Raw genomic sequence first — 25,452 nt, 5'->3', positions numbered from 1 at the left:
AGCTAGTTAAAAAGTAGTTTTATTACTGCCAACCTGAACATTTCCACAGTTTACCAAGTTCTCTTTCTTTATGAATTATCTGTTCAAGTTCTTTGTCCAGCTTACCAATTAAGGTCTCAACAATAAGAAAATTAAAAAACAAACCAGCTTTGTGCTGGGCTAGGTTAAAAAAACAGAGAGAGAGAGAGAAAATGGTTTAAAAAAAAAAATCAGCAAAAAATCTAAACACACTCACCAAAAGAGGAATAAAAAATTTTTAATGTTCAAGTCATTCAGGAAATGCAAATTTAAATCACAAGAAGATAGCGACAGCTGTACAACAAGATGTACTCAATGCCACTGAAATATATACTTAAACATAGTTAAAATAGTAAATTTTATTACATATACTTTACCACGAAAGTTTTTAATAAAAATCACAGTAAGGCCAGGCATGGCAGCTCACACTTGTAATCCCAACATTTTGGGAGGCTGAGGAAAGAGGATCATTTCAGCCCAAGAGCTTGAGACCAGCCTGGGCAACACAGGGAGGCCCCCGTATCTACAAAAATTTAAAAACTAGCAGGGTATGATGGCACTTGCTTGTAGTCCTGGTCAGGAGAATAAGGCAGAAGATTGCTTGGGCCCAGGAGCTTGAGGTTGCAGTGAGCTTATGATGGCACCACTGCACTCCAGACTGCATGATAAGCAAGGCACTGTCTCCCAAAAAAATAAATAAATAAATAAAAAGGCTATGGCAGGAAAATCGCTTGCACCTGGGAGGCGGAGGTTGCAGCAAGCCGAGATGGCGCCACTGCACTCAAGCCTGGGCAACAGAGCAAGACTCTGTTTCAAAAACAAACAAAAAATTCCTGGGCTCAAGTGATCCTCCTGCCTCAGCCTCCAAGCTGGGACTGCACATGCACACCACCATGCCCAGCTAAATTTTTATTTTTCATAGAGACAGGGACTCACTATCACTATGTTGCCCAGGCTGGTCCTGAAGGGCTCAAGCAATCCTCATTCATTGGCCTCCCAAACTGCAAGAATTACAGGCATGAGCCAATGTACCTGGCCAAGAAGTGATTAACCTTTTGATGCTTTAAGCTCCTGAGGTTTAGGGTAGTTGTGACTATGACATAACTTAGCTGATCCTATGTTATACAGAATCTTAGCAGCTTTGCAAAAACATGAAGCAAGTACGACTATTACAAACATACAAAATCAAAAAAAAATAGCCTGTTTTGTATACTAATTCCAATCCCACCACCCAAAACCTCAACAGAGTAATAAGGCTAAGGCTACAAAAAGAGTGAAGTCTAGAAAAGGCTCAGCTTGAAGTCCTTTACAAAAAAATTAAATCATGAAGTAGGTTCTGTGGCAGATTGAGGCTCCCATCAGACTCATGTGCAGTAATTACAAATCTTGCTTAGGCCAAAGTAAAGTCAATGCAACTTGCTTGTTATGAATGCAAACCTACTTATAAACAATATGGTAAAGCTTTTCCTGGTTTTCAAAGGGAAATTTATTCTATTTAATACTGCGGCAATTTTTGTTGCAGTATTTGGATACCTAAGTATCTTTACACAAGCATACCTTTTAAAGATTCCGGTATAGAGCTTGGCTCAATAAATAAGTGGGTTTTCTTTTTTAATAAAAAACTTCAAATCCTTAGTAATCTTTCAAATTCTTACGGAGATAGCCCAGGAGATGAGAAAGAAAGAAAACAACAACCAATGAGAGAAGGTTATCAAATTGGAACCTACTGTGGAAGTCAGCCCATTCTATCAGTTTTTCTAGCCAACACTACAGTTCAACAATTTATCCTAAGTGCCTAGTATGAGGAAAAAAATAAAACTCTAAGTTTTGGGGTACATGTTATAACTCTTAAGTTATTATCTATCTTGAAAGTTCTTTGATGTAAGACTTCAAAATCTCTCCACTTCTCTTCTAGTGACAAACTGGTAATAATTTAATATACAAAGGATTATTATTACTAGCAGACTTTACTTTGTACAACAGTCTTAAATTTACAGACTAAATGGATCACTTGAGTCCAGGAGTTTGAAACCAGCCTGGCCAACATGGCAAAATCCTGTCTCTACCAAAATACAAAAATGAGCTGGGCGTGGTGGCACGCACCTGTAATCCCAGCTACTCAGGAGGCTGAGGCACAAGAATCATTTGAACCCAGGAGGCATAGGTTGCAGTGAGCTGAGATTGCACCACTGCATTCCAGCTTGGACAACAGAGCAAAACTCAATCTCAAAAAACAAACAAACAAATAAAAAATACGTAACTATCTGGTAATATGGAAAAAGATATAACATTTTAAAATGACCACACTCTTTACTTCCAACCAGGTAAAAAGACCATAGCCTAAAGGAGAAAATGTAAAAAATGACAGCCACTATAATTGGTTAGATGAGAACATGGGTAATTATTCTTCCTTCCTCATCCCCAAACATCTAGTGTTTCATTGCTACTTTTACAATTACAGGCAGAAAAAAAATGTTTAGCTGCTCAAATTTTACAAAAACTTTCCTTTTTGATGGTGAAAGTATACCTATAAACAAAATATGTGGGTTTGGGAATTAGGTCTTGCAAACACAGTTTAAAAATGCCAATTCTCTATGTACCCCAAAGTTTATTTTAGCTCACCAGATTACTATCGTTACTATATTAAAAACTCACCTGCCGGGGTTATGTAGCAAGACCCCATCTCAAAAATAACTGCCTTTTTTTTTTTTTTTGACAGACTCTGGATCTGTTGCCCAGGCTAGAGTGCAGTGGCACGATCTCAGCTCACTACAACCTCCACCTCCCAGGTTCAAGCAATTCTCCTGCCTCAGTCTCCTGAGTAGCTGAGATTATAGGCAGGCACCACCATGTCCGGCTATTTTGTATTTTTTAAAATTAATTTATTTACTTTAGGTGCATACTATATCTGGCATTTCTCCCCATGTTATCCCTCTCCACCCTCCCCTCCCTTCCCACCCCCCGCTGTCACTCCCCTACCCCCCTCAACTGCCCCCAGTGTGTGATGCTCCTCTCCCTGAGTCCACATGTTCTCGTTGTTCAACACCCACCTATGAGTGAGAACAGGCAGTGTCTGGCTTTCTGTTCTTGTGTATTAAATTAGATAATTAGTATGCAGGCAGGCAAAAAGGAATTATAAAATTTTAAACTGCTTCTGTTAGCCTATATCTAGAGAATATAATTTATTCCTCAAATATTTGTCTTTTATATGAGACTCTTACCATATTCTGCTAAATATGTGTGTGTGTGTGTGTGTGTGTGTGTGTGTGTACATATATATATAATTTAGCAATGTAAGGCTATTCTTTGCTTCTAAACTTGGATTACAGTAGTTTTATTTTGTGTAAAAATAGCATATATTTAAAACTTAAAAATTGACACGTTTCTTTTAAAGGCTTATCTAATAAAGTTTCCCATTAGCATCTCCTAAAAAAAAAAAAATTCACCTGATTGTGCTCACTTCAAACTATACTACAAGACTATAGTAATCAAAACAGCATGGTACTGGTACCAAAACAGAGATACAGACCAATGGAACAGAACAGAGGTCTCAGAAATAATGTCACACATCTACAACCATCTGATATCTGACAAAAACAAGCAATGGGGAAAGGACTCCCTATTTGATAAATGGTGTTGGGAAAACTGGCTAGCCATATGCAGAAAGCTGAAACTGTCCCAGCACTTTGGGAGGCCGAGGCGGGTGGATCACGAGGTCAAGAGATCAAGACCATCCTGGACAACATGGTGAAACCCCGCCTCTACTAAAAATACAAAAAATTAGCTGGGCATGGTGGCGCGTGCCTGTAATCCCAGCTACTCAGGAGGCTGAGGCAGGAGAACTGCCTGAACCCAGGAGGCGGAGGCTGTGGTGAGCCCAGATTGCGCCACTGCACTCCAGCCTGGGTAACAAGAGCGAAACTCTGTCTCAAAAAAAAAAAAGCTGAAACTGTATCCCTTCCTTACACCTTATACCTTACACCTTATATAAAAATTAACTCCAGATGATTAAAGATTTAAACATAAGACCTAGCACCATAAAAACCCTAGAAGAAAACCTAGACAATACTATTCAGGACATAGGCATGGGTAAGGGCTTCATGACTAAAACACCAAAAGCAATGACAACAAAAGCCAAAATAGACAAATGGGATCTAAGTAAACTCCAGAGCTTTTGCACAGCAAAAGAAACAATCATTAGAGTGAACCGGTAACCAACAGAATGGGAAAAAATTTTTGCAATCTACCCATCTGACAAAGGGCTAATATCCAGAATCTACAAAGAACTTAATCAAATTTACAAAAAAATAAAAACATCAAAAAGTAGGCAAAGGATATAAACAGATACTTTTCAAAAGACATCTTTTTGTTTTTGTTTTTCTTTTTCTTTTTCAAAAGAAGACATCTTTATAGCCAACAAACATATGAAAACAAGCTCATCATCACTGGTCATTACAGAAATGCAAACAAAACCACATTAAGATGCCATCTCATTCCAGTTAGAATGGTGGTCATTAAAAAATCATGAGACAACAGATGCTGGAGAGGACACGGAGAAATAGGAAGGCTTTTACACTGTTGGTGGGAGTGTAAATTAGTTCAACCATTGTGGAAGACAGTGTGGCAATTCCTCAAGGATCTAGAAATAGAAATACCATTTGACCCAGCAATCCCATTACTGGGATTATTAAGGTGGGACTGGGGAGGGAAAGCATTAGGAGAAATAGCTAATATACCCAAAGGATTGAAAATCATTCTATTATAAAGACACATGCACACGTATGTTTATTGCAGCACTGTTCACAATAGCAAAGACTTGGAACCAACCCAAATGCACATCAATGACAGACTGGATAAAGAAAATGTGGCATATATACACCACGGAATACTATGCAGCCATAAAAAAGGATGAGTTCATGTCCTTTGTAGGGACATGGATGAATCTGGAAACCATCATTCTCAGGAAACTGACACAAGAACAGAAAACCAAACGCCACATGTTCTCACTCATAAGTGGGTGTTGAACAATGCAAACACATGGACACACGGAGGGGAACATCTCACAACGGGGCCTGACACGGGGTGGGGGGCTAGGGGAGGGATAGCAGGGTGTCAGGAAATTGGGGAAGAATAGCATCAGGAGAAATACCTAATGCAGATGATGGGGTGGTGGATACAGCAAACCACCATGGCACATGCATACCTATGTAACAAACCTGCATATTCTGCACATGTACACCAGAACTTAAAGTATAATAAATAAATTTTTCAAAATTAAAAAATAAATAAATAAATAATTTACCTGTACTGTTGGTCCTGAAAAACTGAAAACTGTACTTTCTGGCCTCCTTGCTAACTAGGCTCGAGTTAGTCTTGCCAATGAGAAGCACTTCGATGAGATCAGAAGCAGCAGGGAGGCTGGGCACAGCGGCTCACACCTGTAATCTCAGCACTTTGGCAGGTCAAGATGGGTGAATCACCCGAGGTCAGGAGTTCGAGACCAGACTGGCCAGTATGGTGAACCCCATCTCTACTAAAAATACAAAATTAGCCAGGCGTGGTGGCATGCACCTGTAATCCCAGCCACTCGGAGGGCTGAGACAGGAGAATTGCTTGAAACTGGGAGGCAGAGGTTGCAATGAGCCAAGATAGCAACACTGCACTCCAGACTGGGTGACAAGAGTGAAACTCCATCTCAAAAAAAAAAGACAGCCGCAGGGAAACAGCGAAATCATTTTCTACTTCTGGTTCTAAAAACCAGCAGTTGCAGCTAATGGCAGGCACCGCAGACTCCTGCCAACAGATATAGAAGTAATGATGGTGATTCTGCCAGCAGCAGTGGGCAACACCAAGCTCAGCAGCACAGGCAATGATTCCAAAAATTTCAACAGTAATGAGCTAGTTATCCATGTATCCCCTCTCAACTCCAAATTCTCCTCCCTTTCAGTCCCAGTTCAGTGATAGGGACGCTAAGCTGGTTTTTTTTTTGGGGGGGGGGGCAGTTAAACTTTGTCAGTGTAGAGTGCTGGAGGGTATCTAAGGTGGAGGGATATCTAAGAAGAAAGGGGTGTTTTCTAGCTCCTGTTACACTGTCAGTAGTTTTGTTTTAATGACCACCTTCATACGGCCCTAGTGACGAGGATCCAGCACACTCCAGGACTTGTACAGGTACACACAATGATATTCCAACTCCTTCTGCATACCTGCCCATCAACCTTGGCTCACCTGTACCCTGGAAGGTGGTTTTCTGCTCCCCAGAAGAAGTGGTGTACCACTTTACATTCCCACCAGCAGCATATGAAAATTTCAACTGCTCTACATCCTTACCAATACTTGGTATGGTCAGTCATTATATTATCATTTTAGCCACCCTAATAGGTAGGTATGTAATGATATCTCACTGTAGTTTTGTTAATGATTTTACTGAGATATAACTTACGTCATAAAGTTCACCAATTTTAAGAATGCAGTTCCATTGTTTTGAGTATATTTACAGTTATGCAACTATCATCATAATCTTTTAGAGCATCATCATCACCCAAAAAAGAAAACTTGTAACTTTTAGTGGACACTTCCCACTCCATCAGCTCTCCCTAGTTCCAGACAACCACTAATCTCTCTTTCTATAGATTTGCCTATTCTAGACATTTCACACAAATTGGATCACAGAAAATATGTTCTTTTCCGACTGACTTCTTTCACTTACCCTAACGTTTATGAGATTCATCCAAGTTGTACCATTCATCAGTATTTCATTCCTTTGTATTGCTGAGTAATATTCCATTTTAAGGACAGATCGCATTTATCCACTCATCAGTTGATTTGGCTATTATAAATAATACTGCTATGAACACTCATGTACAGGTTTTTATGTGAATATATATTTTGAATTCTCTTGAGTATATACCTAGAAATGAAATTTCTGGGTCACATATTTACTCAGTTCATCTTTTTGAGGAATTACCAAAATCAGTCACACTATCTTACATTCCTACCGGTAACAAATGAAGCTTCCAATTTTTCTACAATGCTCACCAACACTTATCTGTTCCTTTTTATTATGGCCATCCTGGTGGGTATGAAGTGGTATCTCATTATGGTTTTGACTAATGACGCTTAGCATCTTTTCATGTGCTTAACAACCATGTACATATATTTTTAGTGAAGTGTCTATGCAAATATGTAGGCCATTTTAAAAACTGAGTTATTTGTTTTCTTATTACTGAGAGTTTTTTTAAAATACTCTAAGTTCCTTATAAGACACATTTTCTGTAGCCTGTCTTCATTCTGTTAACAGTGTCTAATTTTGAAAGAAATTCTGAATTTTGATGCCATCCAATTTATCCACTTTTTTTTATGAATCATGCTTTTGGAGTCATACCTAAGAAATCTTGGTCTAACACAAGATTACAAAGAATTTTTCATTGAGGTCTAACATCTCCCACTTTTTTTTTTTTTTTTTTTTTGCCTATAGCTATTCAGTATCATTTGTTGAAAAACTATACCTATCCTTTATATTTTATGGGATTACTTTTGCACTTCTGTCCAAAATCAACTGTCTATGTATGCATGGATCTATTTCTGGACTCTCTACACTATCAAACCAATGGACTTTAATTTAACAGTTAATTTAATTTTTTAAGGTGACTGACATGTTTTCAGATATGACATTAAGAAACCACCACTTGTCAAGTTTTGACATAATATCAAAGAACACACAAACCTGAAAATATTCATCCCTTTTCAAGGTATATATCTGTGCGAAGCCAAAGTTTTATATACACTAACCAAAACATAACAAAGTGACTGGAAAGGCAGAGATGAGAATTCAGTTGTCTTATGATAATCCAGAAAAAGTTATTTTATTAACATATATTGAATTTATTATTTTTAAATATTCTAAATTATTTTTGTTCATTTTTCATTTCTAATATGGTAAATATGTTTACCTTTATATATATAAAACCCACATAAACAAAAGTATTTTGGGTCCTCAATTTTAAGAGTGTAAAGGGGTCCTGGGACAAAGCTTTGAAAAGCACTATTCTCCGTCAGTGGTCTTCGAACTGTTCCATTCAATAGAAATGACTCTTGGCACTTTCAATGACTTGGAATGGAAGAAATGAAATATGCAGAAAACATCATTGGCACAAGTCCTAAATACAGAGTAGATATGTACCCAATATTTCGTAAATGGGCAAGTAATCAAATAAGACATGGAATCTCCAAATATTCTATTTCAAAAGTGTTATAACAGAACTGCACCCTAGAAAAAGTAAATTTGTGTGTAAATTATACTTTATTACCTGATTCCATCTTTACAAAATACACTAAGGTGACAGAAGAGAAGAAGAGAGACAAGAAAGTACAAAGGATATTATAATGAAGTTGTTGTAAGAAATAAGTGTACAGGGAATGCTTCAGTCTTCCAAGTCTTCAAGAATTCATGTCTATCATGGGCTGAATTGTGTTCCCCCTCCCCATGTAATTCATGTGTTGAAGCCCTAACCTACCATATACATAATGTGACTGTATTTGGAGACAGTCTTTAAAGAGGTAATTAAGTAAAAATGGGGTCCTCAGAGTGGGCCCTAATCCAGTATGACTAGCATCCTTAAAAGAAGATATTAGGAAAGAGAGGGAAAACTACATGAAGACATACAGAGAGAAGACTACAGGAAGACACAGAAGACAATCATCTACGAGCCAAGGAGAGAGGCCTCAGAAGAAACCAGGGCTGCCAACACCTTGATCTCAAACTTCTAGCCTCCAAAAGTTGAAAAAATAAATCTCTTAAGCACTCAGTCTGTAGTACTTTGTTACAGCAGCCCCTGCAAACTTAAACAATGTCCAAAACTGAACTACTTATCTCTTTCCATTCCCATTTGAAAAAATCTAAAAATCAATCATTTTTAACTCCTCCTCCCTATATTACCTCTTCAATAATTACTATGTTCTATTAATTCTACCTTGGTCTATTTCTTCTTTTCTATTCTTTCCATTCCCTCTACCTTAATGTAAACTCCCAGATCTTATCTAGTCTACTGCAATAGTATTCTAAAATATAGCCTGAATTAGTAAGTTTTCCCTTGTGGGTGTTACTTCCTATTCACTTTTTAAGAACTTTTTCTGTTCTACCTACAATATACTAAAAATAATTGACATTCATATCCTTAGAGGACAGAAGTAAAACCCACTAAAGTAAGCCTGGCCTAGAAGAAATGGGAAGTAGGTGTCTGGAAGAGGATAGCCCAGCAATAATCACTCACAGGACTTCAGTCTAAAAAGTATTCTAATTCAGTAATGTAGCAGATCTCTTTTGGACTGTCTTCTCAGATCAAAATGGACACAGCCAGTCATGATTCTTATTCTTACATTACCTTTCCCACCATCATCCAGCTACCTGGATCAAGAGGGTAGTCCACTGACCCAAAATGGGCCAGTGAGAGCCTAACTTCCAGAAATTAGAGTTTAAGACAAACAGAAACTTGTCTTAAACAACCAGAAAAAGAGATAAACTCAGTAACCCTGGGGGATTGGCTTCAGGAACTCCACAGATACCAAAATCCACAGATGCTCAAGTATCTTATGTAAAACAGCACATTTTCAAGTAACCTACGCACATCCTTCCATATACAGGTGACCCGTGAACAAGGGTTAGGGGCACTGACCTCCCGCACAATCAAAAATCCACATACAGCCCGGGCGTGGTGACTCACACCTATAATCCCAGCACTTTGGGAGGCTGAGGCAGATGGATCGCCTAAGGTCAGGAGTTAAAAAACAACTATGGCCAACATGGTAAAATCCCGTCTCTACTTAAAATACAAAATTAGCCAGGCATGGTAGTACATGCCTGTAATCTCAGCTACTCAGGAAGCCGAGGCAGGAGAATTGCTTGAACCTGGGAGACAGAGGTTGCAATGAGCTGAGATCATGCCACTGCACTGTAGCCTGGATAAAAAGAGCAAAACTTTGTCTCAAAAAAAGAAAAGTCCACATACAACTTTTGACTCCCCCAAAACTACTCTACTAATGGCCTACTTCTGACCAGAGGCCTTACCATAGCATAATACAACATAAATAGTCTTATGTTACACTAGGTATTATTAGTTCTCTAGAGATGATTTAAAGTACAGTAGATCTGTGAACACCTCAGTTTGAACTGCATGGGTCCACTTACACGTGGATTTTTTTTTTCAATCAATATATTGGAAAATTTTTTGGAAATTCACAACAATTTAAAAAAAACTTGCAGATGATCTGTGTAGCCTAGAAAGAGCAAAAAAAGAAAAAAGAAAAAATTATGCCATGAACGCATAAACTGTACTATATATATTGTATACTGTATTATATGCTGTATTCTTACAATATATATTGTAACATGTGTTATATACTGTATTCTATATACTTTATTCTTACAACAAAGCTAGAGAAAAAAATTAAAATCAGAAGGAAGAGAAAATACATTTACAGCACTATACCGTATTTACTGATATCTATCTGTTTACAAGATAAATCATTCTGAAATGGCCGGCAACCAAGCAACAAACCTCAATCTATGGCTCATATGAAGCAATTCTACTTTTTCTCATAATGTCATGCCTTTTCTGAGCTTCCTGGAGAACCTCCAGCATCACTAGTGGCACCTCATATGGATCCAATCATGTTATTCAAGGTTTAAGGTACTGCACTAAACACAATGAAAAATACACGAGAATCCAGAGAGATACCTTTTACTACACGCAATTTACTGGAGAGTTGAACTGCTCATGCAGAGGTGATTAGCTTCACAAGTTGTTTTAAGTGGACAGGATACTCCCAACACTTGAACTCACAAAAGCAGCAATGGAAGGTGGCCACAAAATTATTATAGTAGTATAGTAAGCATTTCAGTTAATTTCATGCAGTTATGATTTAATATTGTATCTTTAAATTTGTTTACATCTCTCAACTGTGAATGGTGCCTTGTACAGTCTCCATTACATTTTTGTGTGTATACATTTTGAAAGATATTAACATTTCATGACAGATTTGTATATATTTTATGACAGTGAGTAAAATACACTAGTATCTACATATATTTTATGCATTAATGACATAACTTTTTAACTTTTTCACTATTTCTATGACTATACAGTTCATCTGCAAGTTTTTTCAAATTGTTGCAAATCTCCAAAATTTTTTCCAATATATTTATTGAAGAAAAAAATCCATGTGTAAGTGAACCCATGCAGTTCAAACCCATGTTGTTCAAGAGTCAACTGTACTTTAAATCAACATAAATGTTATGTAGTCATCATACTATATTGTTATAGGAATAATGATTTTTAAAAGTCTGTACATGTTCACTACAAATGCAACCATCTATTTTTTCCAAGTATTTTCCATCTGACATTGGATGAATCCACAGATGTGGAACCCACAGATACAGAAGGCTGGCTGCATATCAAGACAATTTATGTCTCACCTCAGCTCAAAACCCTCCCACGGCTCCTTATCTGACTAAAGTAAAAGTCAACGAAGTCCTACATGCTCACTCCCCATTGGCTCCATGATCTCTCTGACCTCATATTAGACTTACTCTTCTCCCAAGTCTTTTACTCCATTACAGCTACACTGCTCTCCTGGTTATTTCTTGAACACTCTAGGCATGCTCCCATCTTAGAGACTTCACGTAGGCTATATTCCCTTTGCCTGGAAATCTCTGCTCAGACTATCTGCATGGCTAACTCCTTCTCCTTTGCTCCTTCTCAGTAAGGCCTTCCTTTACTGCTATATTTAAAACTGCAACCCTCCTGAGCCGAGATTGCACCACTGCACTCCAGCCTGGGTGACAGAGCAAGACTCTGTCTCAAAACACAACAACAACAACAACAAAAAACCGGCAACCTCTGCTCTCACATCCTGGCACTTCTTATTCCCTCCCAATTCACTGTTCTCCATGGCGTTTATAACCTTTTAGTTACGCCATATAATTTATTACATGTTTATTTTGTCTTAAGCTAATAACTACAATGTAAGCTCTGTGAAAGAAAGGATTTTCTCTATTTTGTTCCCTGACTAGCCCAAATGCATAACATAAAATAGTGCCTGGCTCATAACAGTGTTCAATAAACATTTAACAAATAAATGCACCTATACTTGGTCACAAGCATGCCAAAGCAGTGAAAGGTGATGTGTGGTAAGAAACATACAGCAGACATGTCTAGAAACAAAGAAGAAAGACCATGTAGTTCTAGAAAGAGAGTAACTAGCTGTCTAATTCTGACAATTTTCTATCCTTTTAACTCATTTCTTCCAAATCTAAGTTACCTCACGTTTTGCCAAAGTGCATATAGAACATGATCAACCACAAAACTTTAGCATCACACCTTTCAAATGAGTAGGTTCCATAAACCATAAAGGACAACTGCTTTGATACCTGTAAAAAAATTACCAACACTTTGTATTATGTTCTGCTAATATAACTAGTAATTTAGCAAAATGGAAAAAAAAAACAACAAAAAAAAAACCTCAGCATTGTATCCCTGAGCTGAAATGTGAGCATTCTATGGCAAAATGTTTAATATTATCTTTGAGAACTTCACATCAACACTTGCAACATCTTAACATTGTACTGCTTTTCCTTTTAAAAAAAAAAAAGGAAATGAAAAGAAAAGAAAGCATATCCTTGAGCAAAGGGTAGATTTTTCTCTGAAACTGAGAAATTTCAGTGCATTGCAGAATCAGACTCCTAAACCCATAAAATGAGGAGGGCAAATGTCTAAGGTCTCCAACTCTGAAGCTGAAAAATGTGAGGATGGATAGCAGTTGACATTAACACATCTGCACTCACACAAATAACATATCTACAGTAAGAATGATTCATCCATCCTGTATTATGAGAATGGATTAAAAATTTGTTGATTTTACAAAAATTAATTTAATACTGAAGACACTTTAGAGATCTTTAAAATCTAGCGAACAATTACTATGAAACGGCCAAGTCAGAACTCAGTATTACTATAAATACACAATATTCTGAGCATTAGATTATCATATATGGTACCATCAGAGGCAAGCAAGATGCTGTTTTTAAAAGGAAGGGAAGATTTACACACTATATGCATGGTTGGTGTTTTTGTAATATTCTTAATCTCTTTACTCAGAATATTAAAATATGTTTTTAAAGAACAGAGAACTGGCCAGGAGCGGTGGCTCGTGCCCGTAATCCCAGCATGTTGGGAGGCCAATGCGGGTGGGTCACCTGAGTTCAGGAGTGCGAGACCAGTCTGGCCAACATGGTGAAACTGCCATCTCTACTAAAAATACAAAAATTAGCATGGCTAGGTGGTACGTAGGTGGAGCACACCTATAATACCAGCTACTCAGGACACTGAGACAGGAGGATCACTTGAACCCAGGAGGTTGAGGTTTCAGTGAGCAGAGATTGAGGCACTTGCACTCCGGCCTGGGCAACAGAGCAAGATTCCATCTCAAAAACAAACAAACAAAAAAAAAACAGAGAACCACAACAGTATTGGTGTTTGCAAAAGTAAGTGATATTGATTTTTTTTTTAATATAGTTTTATGTTTGGCCATATTTTGAATATCTCCTACCAAAAAAACTTCTAATCAGATTTTAAAAACCTAAGTTGCATTTTTTAAAGAAATAATCTATAATAACTAATTTAACACACAGAACATTTATTAGCTTTTTGGCATTTTCACTCTATCATTTTTAATCTTCTATAACCCTTCCTTTTCCTTTAAGTGCTATTTCAACTTAAATTTAATTGTAAAAATTTCCAAATTGGAATTTTGCAAAAGCAGGCATGAGAATACAGCACTAAAATTCACTTGCCTTTCATGACTACTAATTCCATAAAACAAAATAAAGAAAAATAAAGTTTCCACTAAATCATATAAATGATTCATCCTATAAAGTGACAAAAATAAATTTCAACATTGGATATTTAGTATACACTTATAAGTAAATATCTAATTTAAGTACAGAGTCTGACAGACATGAGCTTGAATCTTGCCTCTGCCATTTACTACCTGCATTATCTTGGACAAGTTTCTTAATCATAGTAACCTTCAGTTTCCTCATCTGTAAAATGAAGATGCCGCCTAACAATGTTGAGAGAATTAAATGTATAGTATTTATAGTAAAGCATATACTACACGTTGAGTCTTCAGCACGTTAGTTATTTTAATAGGAAACAGTGTTCAATAAATGTCATGTACACCTTATCCAGATTATAATTTTACAAGGGAAAAAATATATTTAAGCACTAGAAGTATGATGAAAATATTTATTTCCTGATTCCATACATATTTCGAGTGCAATTCCTGAATTACCATCGATTACTATCACGCCATAAAAGCATCCAAGTACCAATCCCCAGATCAAAAGAATAATTGAATATAATACGTCCGTACCTGTCACGTTATAAATAAATACATGCCTTCCTAGATTTATTCATCAAAACTTGAATCTAAAAGGATGTGAAACCTACGTAGATGGAAATTCACACGCAAGGACCACCTGTCAAAAAGAAAGTAGTAATTCCAAACCTTCAGCAGTTTTGCTTTACTATTTTTTTTCCAAAGGCGTCTCTAGTGGCGATTAGCTACACTCAGTGTATATAATAAATACACTGTGGCATAATGAAAGGGAAACTGTTTGCAATCAGAATGCCTAGGTTCAAAACCGTCTCTTACTACCTGTGTGACCCTTCGACAAGCTATTAAAATAAGCCTAAATTTCCACATCTATAAAAGATAATACCTACCTATTCCACAGGCCTTTTACAAAGATCAAACGCGAATGTACATCAAGTGCCACATGTCATTATGGTTGAGGTTTTTATTAAAGGCAAGACTTCTTTTTAAAAAAAATCAACTCATAGATAATGTCAAACTTTTTTCGCTCATTATTGCACTCCATGACTGCTTTTGATAATTCATTTTCACTGAAAACCGCCAAAACAGCAACCAGTAAGGATGAAAGACGCTTATCCCCCCATAAATATACCTAAAGCAGAAAAGCATTTGCACTGATAACTGGAACATCAAAAATGCCAGAATAATTTACTAATTTCCGCTATATATTCCGCACTCATTTAAAAACATCTAAAAGCACAGTTGGTTAAAAATAATCTACTATCGTCAGTGGGTAAAAAAAAAATGCGCTTCAAGACACATAAGGTGTGGACGTTTTATCTTATGTATACATTTTACAAGGGTCAGTTTGTTCAAAGCAACCGTATCCAAAACACACGCAATCGCAAAACAAAACAAACAGAACCCTGCTTATAGGTGTCAAGGATTTAAAACCAAATGGATCACAACAAAAGAGCCTTCCCCTCCCCGTTCAGTCAACAGATTCTCGAGCGGCAGGCCAGCCGAGGACCGGGCTTTTCAACAGGGGTCAGCTCACGCCACTCGGCCGTCACCTGGCGGGGTATTTTTCGCGAAGTTTCAAAGTCAACAAAGAAGTTCTGTGGCGAGGGGGTAGGGCCTGGCAGGCGACAGCAGAAGGACGTAAAGAAAGACAGAACCCAGTGGGGGAAGGGTGCAGAAAACGCCCCCGGACTCCAGCGGTGGCGACAGCGGCCCCGTCCTCTGGGCCAGCGCGCTACGGCGGGGGCGAGGGAGGCCCTGCCGGCCCGGAGCAGCCCCGACCCGGCAGGGTCCCCGCCCCCCTCGGCGGCGCGGGCGGGAAACGGCGAGGGCCACGCGAGGGGTCACCTTCCGCTCCCCAGCCCAGAAGCCCCGCGGGCGGACAAACGGCCCAGGCACCCGCCCCGCCGCGATCCCGCTGCTCTCCTCGAGTGCCTCAGGCCCGGCGGGGACACGAACCCGGGCGCCGACGCAAGGGCTCGGGCGCGGCGGCGCCGCCGACTTACCTTCCTCGGCGGTGTCCATTTTGTCTTGGGGGGCGGCGGTGACGCAGCCAAGAGGCTCCCGCGGCCGGGCGGGGAAAGAGGGAGGGGAGGAGGAAGAGGGAGCCGGACCCGGGCAGGTGCGTACGCTCAGGTGCGAGAGAGGAAGCGAGAGGAATGAGAGGGGAGAGGGAGAGGGAGAGAAGCTGACAGAGAGCTAGCAACAGGGGAGGGGGAGGGGCGGGAGCGCCGAGGGGCGAGGCCTGGGCGGGGCCCCGAGGCGGAAGAGGCGGGAGCGCCCCAACGACCGGTGCCGTCACTTCCGGCGACCGCGGCGCGCACGTACGGCGGGCGGCGGAGGCTGGGAGGCTTCTTGCTGCGGGGCATGGCAGGGCCAGCTGGGTTAGTCGCCGAGGCTGCGCCGGATCGCTAGGCCGAAACCTAATCAGGAGCTGATCTTTGATGGCAGCCTCTGGAGGGACAAAGAAGGCGCAGAGCTGCGGGATTTGGGCGCGACAGCCTGGCGCCCGCCCCGACCAACGTGCGAGACTAAGGTCCGGGCGCGGGTCTCTTCGGAAGGCCGGGAGGTGCCTGTGACCGTGCGAGTGTGCGCCCTCCGCTCCCGCCCCGGAATGCCGAGACCGAGTGGCTAGAGTGGCCTTAGGCATCAGCATTTCTGTTTGGCGCCCGGGCAGTTGTGATGCACGTTTTGAGGAAGTACTGAAGCCTCACTGAGATGAAAAAGGCAAACGCTGACTTCACCAAAATTACTCCCAAGGAGACTTCTGCATTTGGCTGGAAGAACTATTTGAGTAAACCGCTGAGGCTGGGGTTTGAAACATAATCCTCCTCTAAGGGAGATCGGTTCCAATACCCTGAGTTAGAGATGTTTGCCTGGGCAGAGCTAAGGGAAGAGTGATCAAAGGCCAAGCTCTGCCCCCGTCAGCACGCCACCTTACCTCAGTGTAATCCTTGACTGTTTCTCTAAATGAAGAATTATTTAGAGAATACAAATTAGAAGGGCCGCCGCGTTAGAACTGCCTGAGTGGGAGCAGTCTTTCCAACCTCGAAAAATGTTTAAACGATATGCAGATGACCTAGCACAAATAAAAAAATGCTAGCAACCGTTGTTCTGTGTGAGTAGAGGAATTGGGAGGACCCCTCTCCCAATCTTCATCAAACAGAGCAAGGTTTAAAATAAAAATAATGAAATACAGCCCTTCAAAAAGAGCGGCGCTTGACTAATGTTACTGATGTCACTCAGGTTACTCAAGGCAGGAAAGAACTCAAATTTTACATAGTAACCACTGATTTCAAGGACTGACCTTGAGAATTAAGCAGACAGCCATTCTTTAAATATGTTTTTTTTGTTGTTGTTTGCTTATGGTTTTTTTTTTTTTCAGACGGGGTCTTGCTCTGTTGCCCAGGCTGGAATGCAGTGGCGCGATAACGGCTCACTACAGTCTCACTATGTTGACCAATATGGTTTTGAACTCCTGTCTTTAAGCGATCCTCATGCCTCGGCCTCCCGAAATACTGGGGTTACAGGCATGTGCCGCTACATCCTGCCTAAATATGCTTTTATATACTACCTCTCAAGAAACTAAATTTAAAGACAGCTTTTCCCCCAGTCCCTATCCATCTGATCCAGTTCCAGCAAGAGCTCACCCTCCCTGTAAGACCTGTAGCAGAGCACTTGTTGGCCTGCTGAGACTAGGGTCAAAGATCAGGACCATCAGACCTATAAAATGTTATATAGCATAAGGGTGAAGCATTCTGAAAGAAAGACTGAGACATGCTGGAGGAAGTACTGGTAGTGCTAAGGGCAGGTCTGTGACCCTGGGAGCCAGAGCCAGGTTAGGATTAACAGAATGTGTGTGTATGGGAGGGTCGGGGGAGGAGAGAGCCTTCCTTTTGTCTCTAGGTGCCTTCCCTTGTGATGCTCAAAGTTAACCTTTTAACCAGTTCGCCCTTCTACATAGTAATTCCTTCTGGAATTGCCCTAACCTTTTTGCATTCAGACTTTAGGCATTAAATGTGAGTAATAAACCAACATTTGTTGAGTCCCCACTGTGTGTTGGCACTGGTTCTCACAATACCCCTTTGAATACATGAGTCAGTCATGCCTCTCTTGATTGTCATTGACAGGACCTCAACTGTTAGGCAGAAGGAACAAATGTACCGTTGATATGGACAGACTGCAAGAAGGGAGGGACTGCAAGAAGGGGAGCTTCTCTCCACCCCACAGTACACGCACATTCCATTGATCTTAACTTGATTCTGGCTCCGAGGGACACATACCTGCCCTTAGCACGACTAGTTCTTTCTCCAGTAAGTCTCCATCTTTCTTTCAGAATCATTCACCCTTGTGCTATAAAACATAGGTCTGATGGTCCTGATTGCTAGAATGAGAATGCCTCTCTGCCCCCATGCCTCAGCTGTACCTCTCTCTCTGCACACTGGCTTCAGGCTGTTGGACCAATGTCCTCCAAATGTCTGGAAACAAGGCCACTGATAGCTCCCAACATTTCATCTTCTGCCTCATCATCAGACAGGCAAGGTAAGGGTGATGATCTCTAGTCCCAAGTTAAAAATTCTCAGGGAAGGATACTTCATTGGTCCAGCGAATTGCCTGTCCCTGAATCAAATGATTGTACCAAAGATCTGGGATCTTTAAGAACATGGACATTTGTCATGTTCTTGTAACTGCCGTGTTCAGGTAAGAACAATGGGCATTACCTTATGGAAGTGGAGAAAGACTGTTTCCCACAAGAAGAGGGAGGACAAAACAATGATGTCCATTAGAATTAGAATTCTCATTGTCCAATCAAGAAAAACACTTTTTTTTTTTGAGACATTGTCACCCAGGCTGGAGTGCAGTGGCATGATCTTGGCTCATTGCAATTTCCACTTCCCTGGCTTAAGTGATCCTCTTAACTCAGCCTCCCAAGTAGCAAGTAGCTGGGACTACAAGCATATAACACCCAGCTAATTGTATTTTTTTTTTTGGTAGAGATGGGGTTTCACCATGTTGCCCAAGCTGGTCTTGAACTCTGGGGCTCAAGCAGTCCGCCCACCTTGGCCTCCAAAGTGCTGGAATTACAGGTGTGAGCCACTGTGCCTGGCCAAGAAAGATACTTTATTAAAGACATAGTGGCCAGGCGCGGTGGCTCAAGCCTGTAATCCCAGCACTTTGGGAGGCCAAGGCGGGTGGATCACGAGGTCGAGAGATCGAGACCATCCTGGTCAACATTGTGAAACCCCGTCTCTACTAATACAAAAAAAAAAATTAGCTGGGCATGGTGGCACGTGCCTGTAATCCCAGCTACTCAGGAGGCTGAGGCAGGAGAATTGCCTGAACCCAGGAGGCGGAGGTTGCAGTGAGCCAAGATCGCGCCATTGCACTCCAGCCTGGGTAACAAGAGCAAAACTCCGTCTCAAAAAAAAAAAAAAAAAAAAAAAAAAGACATAGTATACCTATGATTCCAGCCTCTGTGTGTGTGTGTGTGTGTGTGTGTGTGTGTGTGTGTGTGTGTGTGTTTACTGTGCTGTGAGAATGCTGTGGTCTAGCAATGCTGGCTTTCCATACAGCAATAAGCAATGAGTAAGAGGGGAAGTGTAGGAGGACACAGTGTAATTTTTGAGTACTAACTGTAACAAACTAGCAATGACAACTAACCAAACTCCCTATTATGTCCCGTGAACATCCATAGCAATCCTGTGAAGTAAATATTATGCACATTTTACAGATAAGGAATCAGACTCATAGCTGATAAGTAATTAGCCCTCAGTCATACACACAGCAGGAGAGGAAGCAGAATTAAGCCACAAGACTGTCTGACTCCAGGCCTCCCAGTTTTAAACCTCAGGTTTGCCATTAGCAGTTACTCTCTTTACACTGCCACTTAACTCTCAACTTTTTTACTGTGAAGAAAGTTTATATTAAAACCTGTGACTTGGCCTGGTGTAGGTGTGCACCAATAATCCCAGCTACTTTGGGTGTCTGAGGCAGGAGTCTCTCTTAAGCCCAGGAGATTGGAATTTCAGTGAGCTATGATCAGACCACTGTACTCTAGCCAGGGTGACAGAGTGAGACTCCATCTCTAAATAAATACGTAAATAAATAGAACCTTTGAATTTACAGAATTGCTGCTGAAGAAGCATGGATATGGTAATTAGGCAAAACACATTACTGTATATTAATGTTACGGACATTAACAGATTACTAACGGCAATTTGTGGCATTATCTTAATAGTAAGCTTCCCCCTCTGTTCTTCTCTTTCTATTTTGTCTTCCTTTTTCACCTTCCCTTCCTTCCATCATTCTTTTCTGTTTCTCTTACCTTACCCACGTGAGACCTAACAGTGATGGGGCAAGAACATGGGGACTGAAAAGAGGGCATGCAGGTGGCAGAGAGAAGACTGGTATGATCAGACAATTTATTACATTGAGCAAATAAGTAAATATATTGAGACTACTGATGGCCATGTTATTCCCTGTTGGAGAAAATGCAAACATGGAGAGGAGGAAGGCTAGAAAACCCTGAGGTGTTGATTGGAAATGTATGTATCATTATGAACTCACTTTTTAAAATATAAATATAAATAACTATAGAAATATATATGGATGTGTATGTATCTCTATATATATTTATATATGTGTATGCACATAGTATATTTTACGTATATATACTAGGAAATAAACCTATTTCCTGGTGCCGTCCTGTGGGAGGATCCATATGCAATGATAGCCCAGTAGCTGAGCACACTGATGATACAAATTTTGGTTTCTAATCCCATGCTCCACTAAGAGGAGCCAGCACTCCTTGAAGACATGACAGATTTTAGGGGTAGAGTAGAAAAACAACAAGATAAGCCTGGAACATCTTGTGCCAGAAGTTAAGGAGTGTTCAAAGTCTGTTAGGCATGTGCTGCATGGACACAGAACCCAGCTCAAAGGGGCTCCAGTTGGCCAAATTATGTACAACTTAACTACAAAAGTACTTACAGTAACAGATTATAGTTTATTGAATACAATAGGAATTCAGGAGCTCATACTGATGTAAATAAATAAATGGGGAGAAAGAAAAGCTGTTCATTTGCATTATAATGCCAACCAGTCAATGTGGAAGGAATGATACAAATAGAAAATCATTGGCCAACCATCACAGTGGAGTGACATTTTGATGAGGAACAGAATTTTGGCATGTTGTTGGAATATTTTCCAAAGGTTACAAAAGAAAAAACAGTAACTTTACAATGAAGACAGCAACATGACTTGATGTTTAACATCACCAGTGATGGAATGGATCAATGTAATGAGAAAAGCAAATTCTGCCAAGAAAGCATTCCTGAGTCTGGTTATGAGGATGGCCTCAGTTGGGGGTCATCCTACAGAATGTAATGCCTGTATTTTTTTGAACTGTCAAGGACATGATTAGACAAAGACCAAGGGACTGTTCCAGATTGGAGGAGACCAAAGAGACATGACAACTAAATGAAGTATATGTATCTGGATGGGATACTGGACCAGAATTTTTTTTTTTTTTGAGATGGAATCTCACTCTGTTGCCCAGGCTGCAGTGCAGTGGCATGATCTCAGCTGACTGCAACCTTCGCCTCCCAAGTTCAAGCAATTCTCAGCCTCAGCCTCCTGGATAGCTGGGATTATAGGTGCCTGCCAGCACGCCCAGCTAATTTTTTATTTTTAGTAGAGACGGGGTTTCACCATCTTGGCCAGGCTGGTCTTGAACTCCTGATCTCTTGATACACCTGCCTTGGCCTCCCAAAAAGCTGCGGTTACAGGCATGAGCCACCGCTCCTGGCCCAGAAATTTTTTTAAAATATATTCTTTTTGTTTTATTGAGAAGGAGTCTCGCTGTGTTGCCCAGGCTGGAGTGCAATGGCACCATCTCGGCTCACTGCAACTTCTGCCTCGCAGGTTCAAATGATTCTCCTGCCTCAGCCTCCAGAGCAGCTAGGACTACAGGCGCATACTACCACGCCCAGCTAATTTTTTGTATTTTTAGTAGAGACCGAGTTTCACCGTGTTAGCCAGGATGGTCTCAATCTCCTGACCTCATGATCCTCCTTGGCCTCCCAAAGTGCTGGGATTACAGATGTGAGCCACTGTGCCCAGCCTGAAAAATATATTCTTCAGACAGTTGAAAAAATTGAAATTTAAATAGATTCCGTGAATGGTTTTGTAGCAATGTTAACTTCTTAATATGGAAGATCCTTGTCTGAGGAAATACCCACTATAGAATTTAGAAGTAATGTAGATTCAGGTCTGAAGCTTGTTCCCAGATGGTTCAAAAAAAGACTAATTGTGTGTGGGGTCAGGGAGGAGTTAACATTGGTGAATCTGGGTGAGGACAATGTGGAGATTGTCTTGCACTCTACTTGCAGATTTTCTTTAAGTTTGAAATTATTCTAAAAAGTCATTTTTTCATTAAAAGTTAAGTACTGCTAGAACGCTAAAGTAATAGTTACCAAATTTGATGGTGTCTCAGTCATTGGCACCTTTTACAATTTGATAAAATCTATGGATTTTGTTCCCAGAAAAAATTGCTTAAACACAAAACATTGCATACAATTTCGGGGAAGGGGGTGGTTATAGATACCTTGAACTCCATGCATGATTCCTAGGTTAAAAGAACCTATAATTGAGAAAAGTGGTGATGTTCACTTCCATTTCCAAGACTAGCAGACTGGGTTATTTAGACCAAGAGTTGAAAATTCTATATAAAATACAGAAAACAGATTCTTAAAAGCACTGAAAGGCTGACAAAATCTTTTTTTTTTTTTTTGAGATGGAGTCTTCCTCACTCTGCCGCCCAAGCTGGAGTAGTGCAATCTTGGCTCACTGCAACCTCCACCTCCCGGTTCAAGCAATTCTCCTACCTCAGCCTCCTGAGTAGCTGGGATTACAGGCATGTTCGACCATGCCTGGCTAGTTTTTGTATATATTTTTTTGGAGACAGGGTTTCGTCATGTTGGCCAGGCTGGTCTCAAACTCCTGACCTCAACTGATCTGTCCACCTCGGCCTCCCAAAGTGCTGGGATTACAGGCATAAGCCACCATGCCTGGCCTACCAGGCCAAAATCTAAGGACAAGAGAGAATACCAAAAAGTAAATGGAACATGAAGACTGCTTTTGTTTTGCTGAACCAAGCAAACCTGAACTTCTATTTGACAGTTTCTAGCAGCAAGAAGGACGACTGTCAAAGCCCAGAGCCTGCCCAAGGTGAGGCCTCTGTTAAGAGACCTTCCACCAGGAGCCTCGCCTAAGACCCACACAGCTGCTATCTCAGGGGAATGGTGAACCAAAGTGAATCTGACTTCTCCTGGAGACTTCTAGGAAACTTAGCCTTATTTTTTAAGTCCCTGAAAATTTGTATCTGTGAATCAGCCCTGGCATGGACTGTACCCCAAATTCATACCCTAGTGATCAAGTAATCTTAAATAGTGAATTTAGTTTAAAATATTCTTAGACTACTGAGACCCCCTGAGCACCTGGCAAAAGCAAACACAAATTCTCTGTGGAAGAATGTACCTGTGTGCTACTCATTGTCCCTATAAATTTATTTGTGGAGATTCTTTGACGTGTGTGTGTGTGTGTGTGTGTGTGTGTGTGTCTGTACATATAAATATATACAGTACACACAAACACACATCGAACCCAAGAACTAGCACGCAACAGGTAGCAGAAACCATCCACAAAGACCTCAGCTATGGAAGTTAGCCAACACATCGTAAAGCTACTACTACACTATGACTTTAAAAAAAGAGTGATGAAACAATTTTATTTTAAAATCTCAATTTTTAAACTGGAATTACATTCTTTGCCACCATTTAAACATAAAATATGAAATTGTATTCATCAGGAAACAAAGATGTGCAATGCATAATTTTTTAGGTTGCACGCAAGCAAAATCTTCAGAGAACTGTGTGCTTTTCCATGGGTGAGGGCATGGTTGTCTTTAGGCATATGAGCATCTGTGGCCTCTGGGTTCCCAATGACAGAGGCCTCATTTCATGTACCAGTGTCTCCCTGAGGCCAACACAGGCCTTGACACATAGTCGGGTGTCACTAAATTTTGGATAAATTAGTAATGTATCGTTTTCCAGGAGATACTTTATGTCACTGAAATCTGAAATAGCAACATGTGTGTGAATGCTTTTCTTAGGAAGAGACAAATTCTACAATAGCTGAAAAATTGATTCAGTAACAGGCTTAGTGTGTCTATACTCTTATTATATTGGGATTTCGTGGTTATAATAAATTCATTTTCAGTACTTCATGCAAATATGCTCAACAGTGATATATACTGAGATCAAATAATCAAAATAGAGCACCATGTGTTTCTCATACAATATTCACATAAAAATTACTTACAATTTAACCCAAATTGCCACTGAAATGAAGGCCTTGAAGACCACAGTTGTTCTTTTCTCCAAACTTTTGTTATAAACATTTGGAAATATTCAGAAAAGCTAAAGGATTAATATAATGAACACCTGCTTGCTCAACCTAGATTCAACAATTGTTTAGCCATATTTATTTCAATGATATTCATTTCTGTATCATTTGGAAATATATATATAATATCATAATATTTCTATATATATGTATGTAGTTCTCTTTTGTTTTGAAACAGTTTTGCTCTATTGCCTAGGCTAGAGTGCAATAGTGGGATCTCAGCTCACTGCCACCTGTGCCTCCTAGGCTCAAGTGCTTCTGGTGCCTCAGCCTCCCAAGTAGCTGGAATTATAGATGTGCACCACCACACCTGGCTAACTTTCATATTTTTAGTAGAGATGGGGTTTCACCATGTTAGCTAGGCTGATAGCAAACTCTTCAGTTCAAGTAATCCTCCTGCCTTGGCCTCCCAAAGTGCTGGGATTACAGGCACAAGCCACCGACCTCGGCCAAAATATATATATTTGAACATCTTTGCCCCTAAATACTTTAGCATGTATCTCCTAAGGTTAGAATAATCTCCTTGAAAACCATTTCCACGTCATAATAACATATAGACTCTAAAGTTTCTTAACAAAGGTCCAATCTGGTTTCCTGTATTGCCACTGGTTTAGTCTCTGTAGTCCATCTCCTTTAGTCTAGAATGGTCCCTGTACCTTTTGTTTTCCAATGACAATGCCTTTCGGAAGTCCACAGAACAATTGTTTCATGCAATGAATGTCCTTCATTATAGATATATCCGATTCCTCTTCATGTCATTTAGCTTGCTCCTTTAGCCCGTGTATTTCCTGTAAACTAGAAAGTAGGCTTAGAGGCTTGATCTGATTCAATTTAAACATGTTTTTGCAAGAATATTTGACAGATGATTATGTGTTTTTCTTTTCTCTCTCCTTTTTTTTTTGAGATAGAGTCTCACTCAGTTGCCTAGGCTGAAGTGCAGTGGTGAGATCTTGGCTCACTACAACCTCTGCCTCCCAGTTTCAGGCTATTCTTTTGCCTCAGCCTCCCAAGCAGCTGGGATTATAGGTACACACCACCACGCCTGGCTAATTTTTGTAATTTTGTATTTTTAGTATTTTA

The 25,452-nt window shown here is 40.2% G+C and overlaps 1 protein-coding gene and 1 long non-coding RNA gene across 3 annotated transcripts in view; one reads left to right on the top strand and one right to left on the bottom strand.

The window, feature by feature from the left end:
• MARCHF6 (membrane associated ring-CH-type finger 6) overlaps nt 1–16,125 on the bottom strand; it is an 82,888-nt gene extending 66,763 nt beyond the window's left edge. Inside the window, exon 1 of the mRNA XM_021675374.2 lies at nt 15,915–16,125. Within this exon, the coding sequence (XP_021531049.1) occupies nt 15,915–15,933 (19 nt within the window). The 5' untranslated portion in view covers nt 15,934–16,125. The remainder of the gene's footprint in view (nt 1–15,914) is intronic.
• Nucleotides 16,126–16,261: 136 nt separating this feature from the next.
• LOC110569235 (uncharacterized) lies at nt 16,262–24,504 on the top strand. 2 transcript variants are annotated; one of them, XR_010342568.1, is made up of 3 exons: nt 16,262–16,444; nt 17,294–18,221; nt 22,703–24,504. It is a non-coding gene; the product is annotated as an uncharacterized LOC110569235 (long non-coding RNA). The 2 variants fall into 2 exon arrangements; XR_010342569.1 differs by having other exon boundaries at nt 17,294–18,450.
• Nucleotides 24,505–25,452: the final 948 nt, after the last annotated feature.

This window comes from Aotus nancymaae, unplaced genomic scaffold (genome assembly GCF_030222135.1).
Source record: "Aotus nancymaae isolate 86718 unplaced genomic scaffold, 86718_ANA_hifiasm-v0.15.2.pri h1tg000014l, whole genome shotgun sequence".
NCBI lineage: Eukaryota > Metazoa > Chordata > Mammalia > Primates > Aotidae > Aotus > Aotus nancymaae.
Note: the sequence above shows the minus strand (reverse complement) of the source record. Positions and strands in the feature narration are given on the sequence as shown.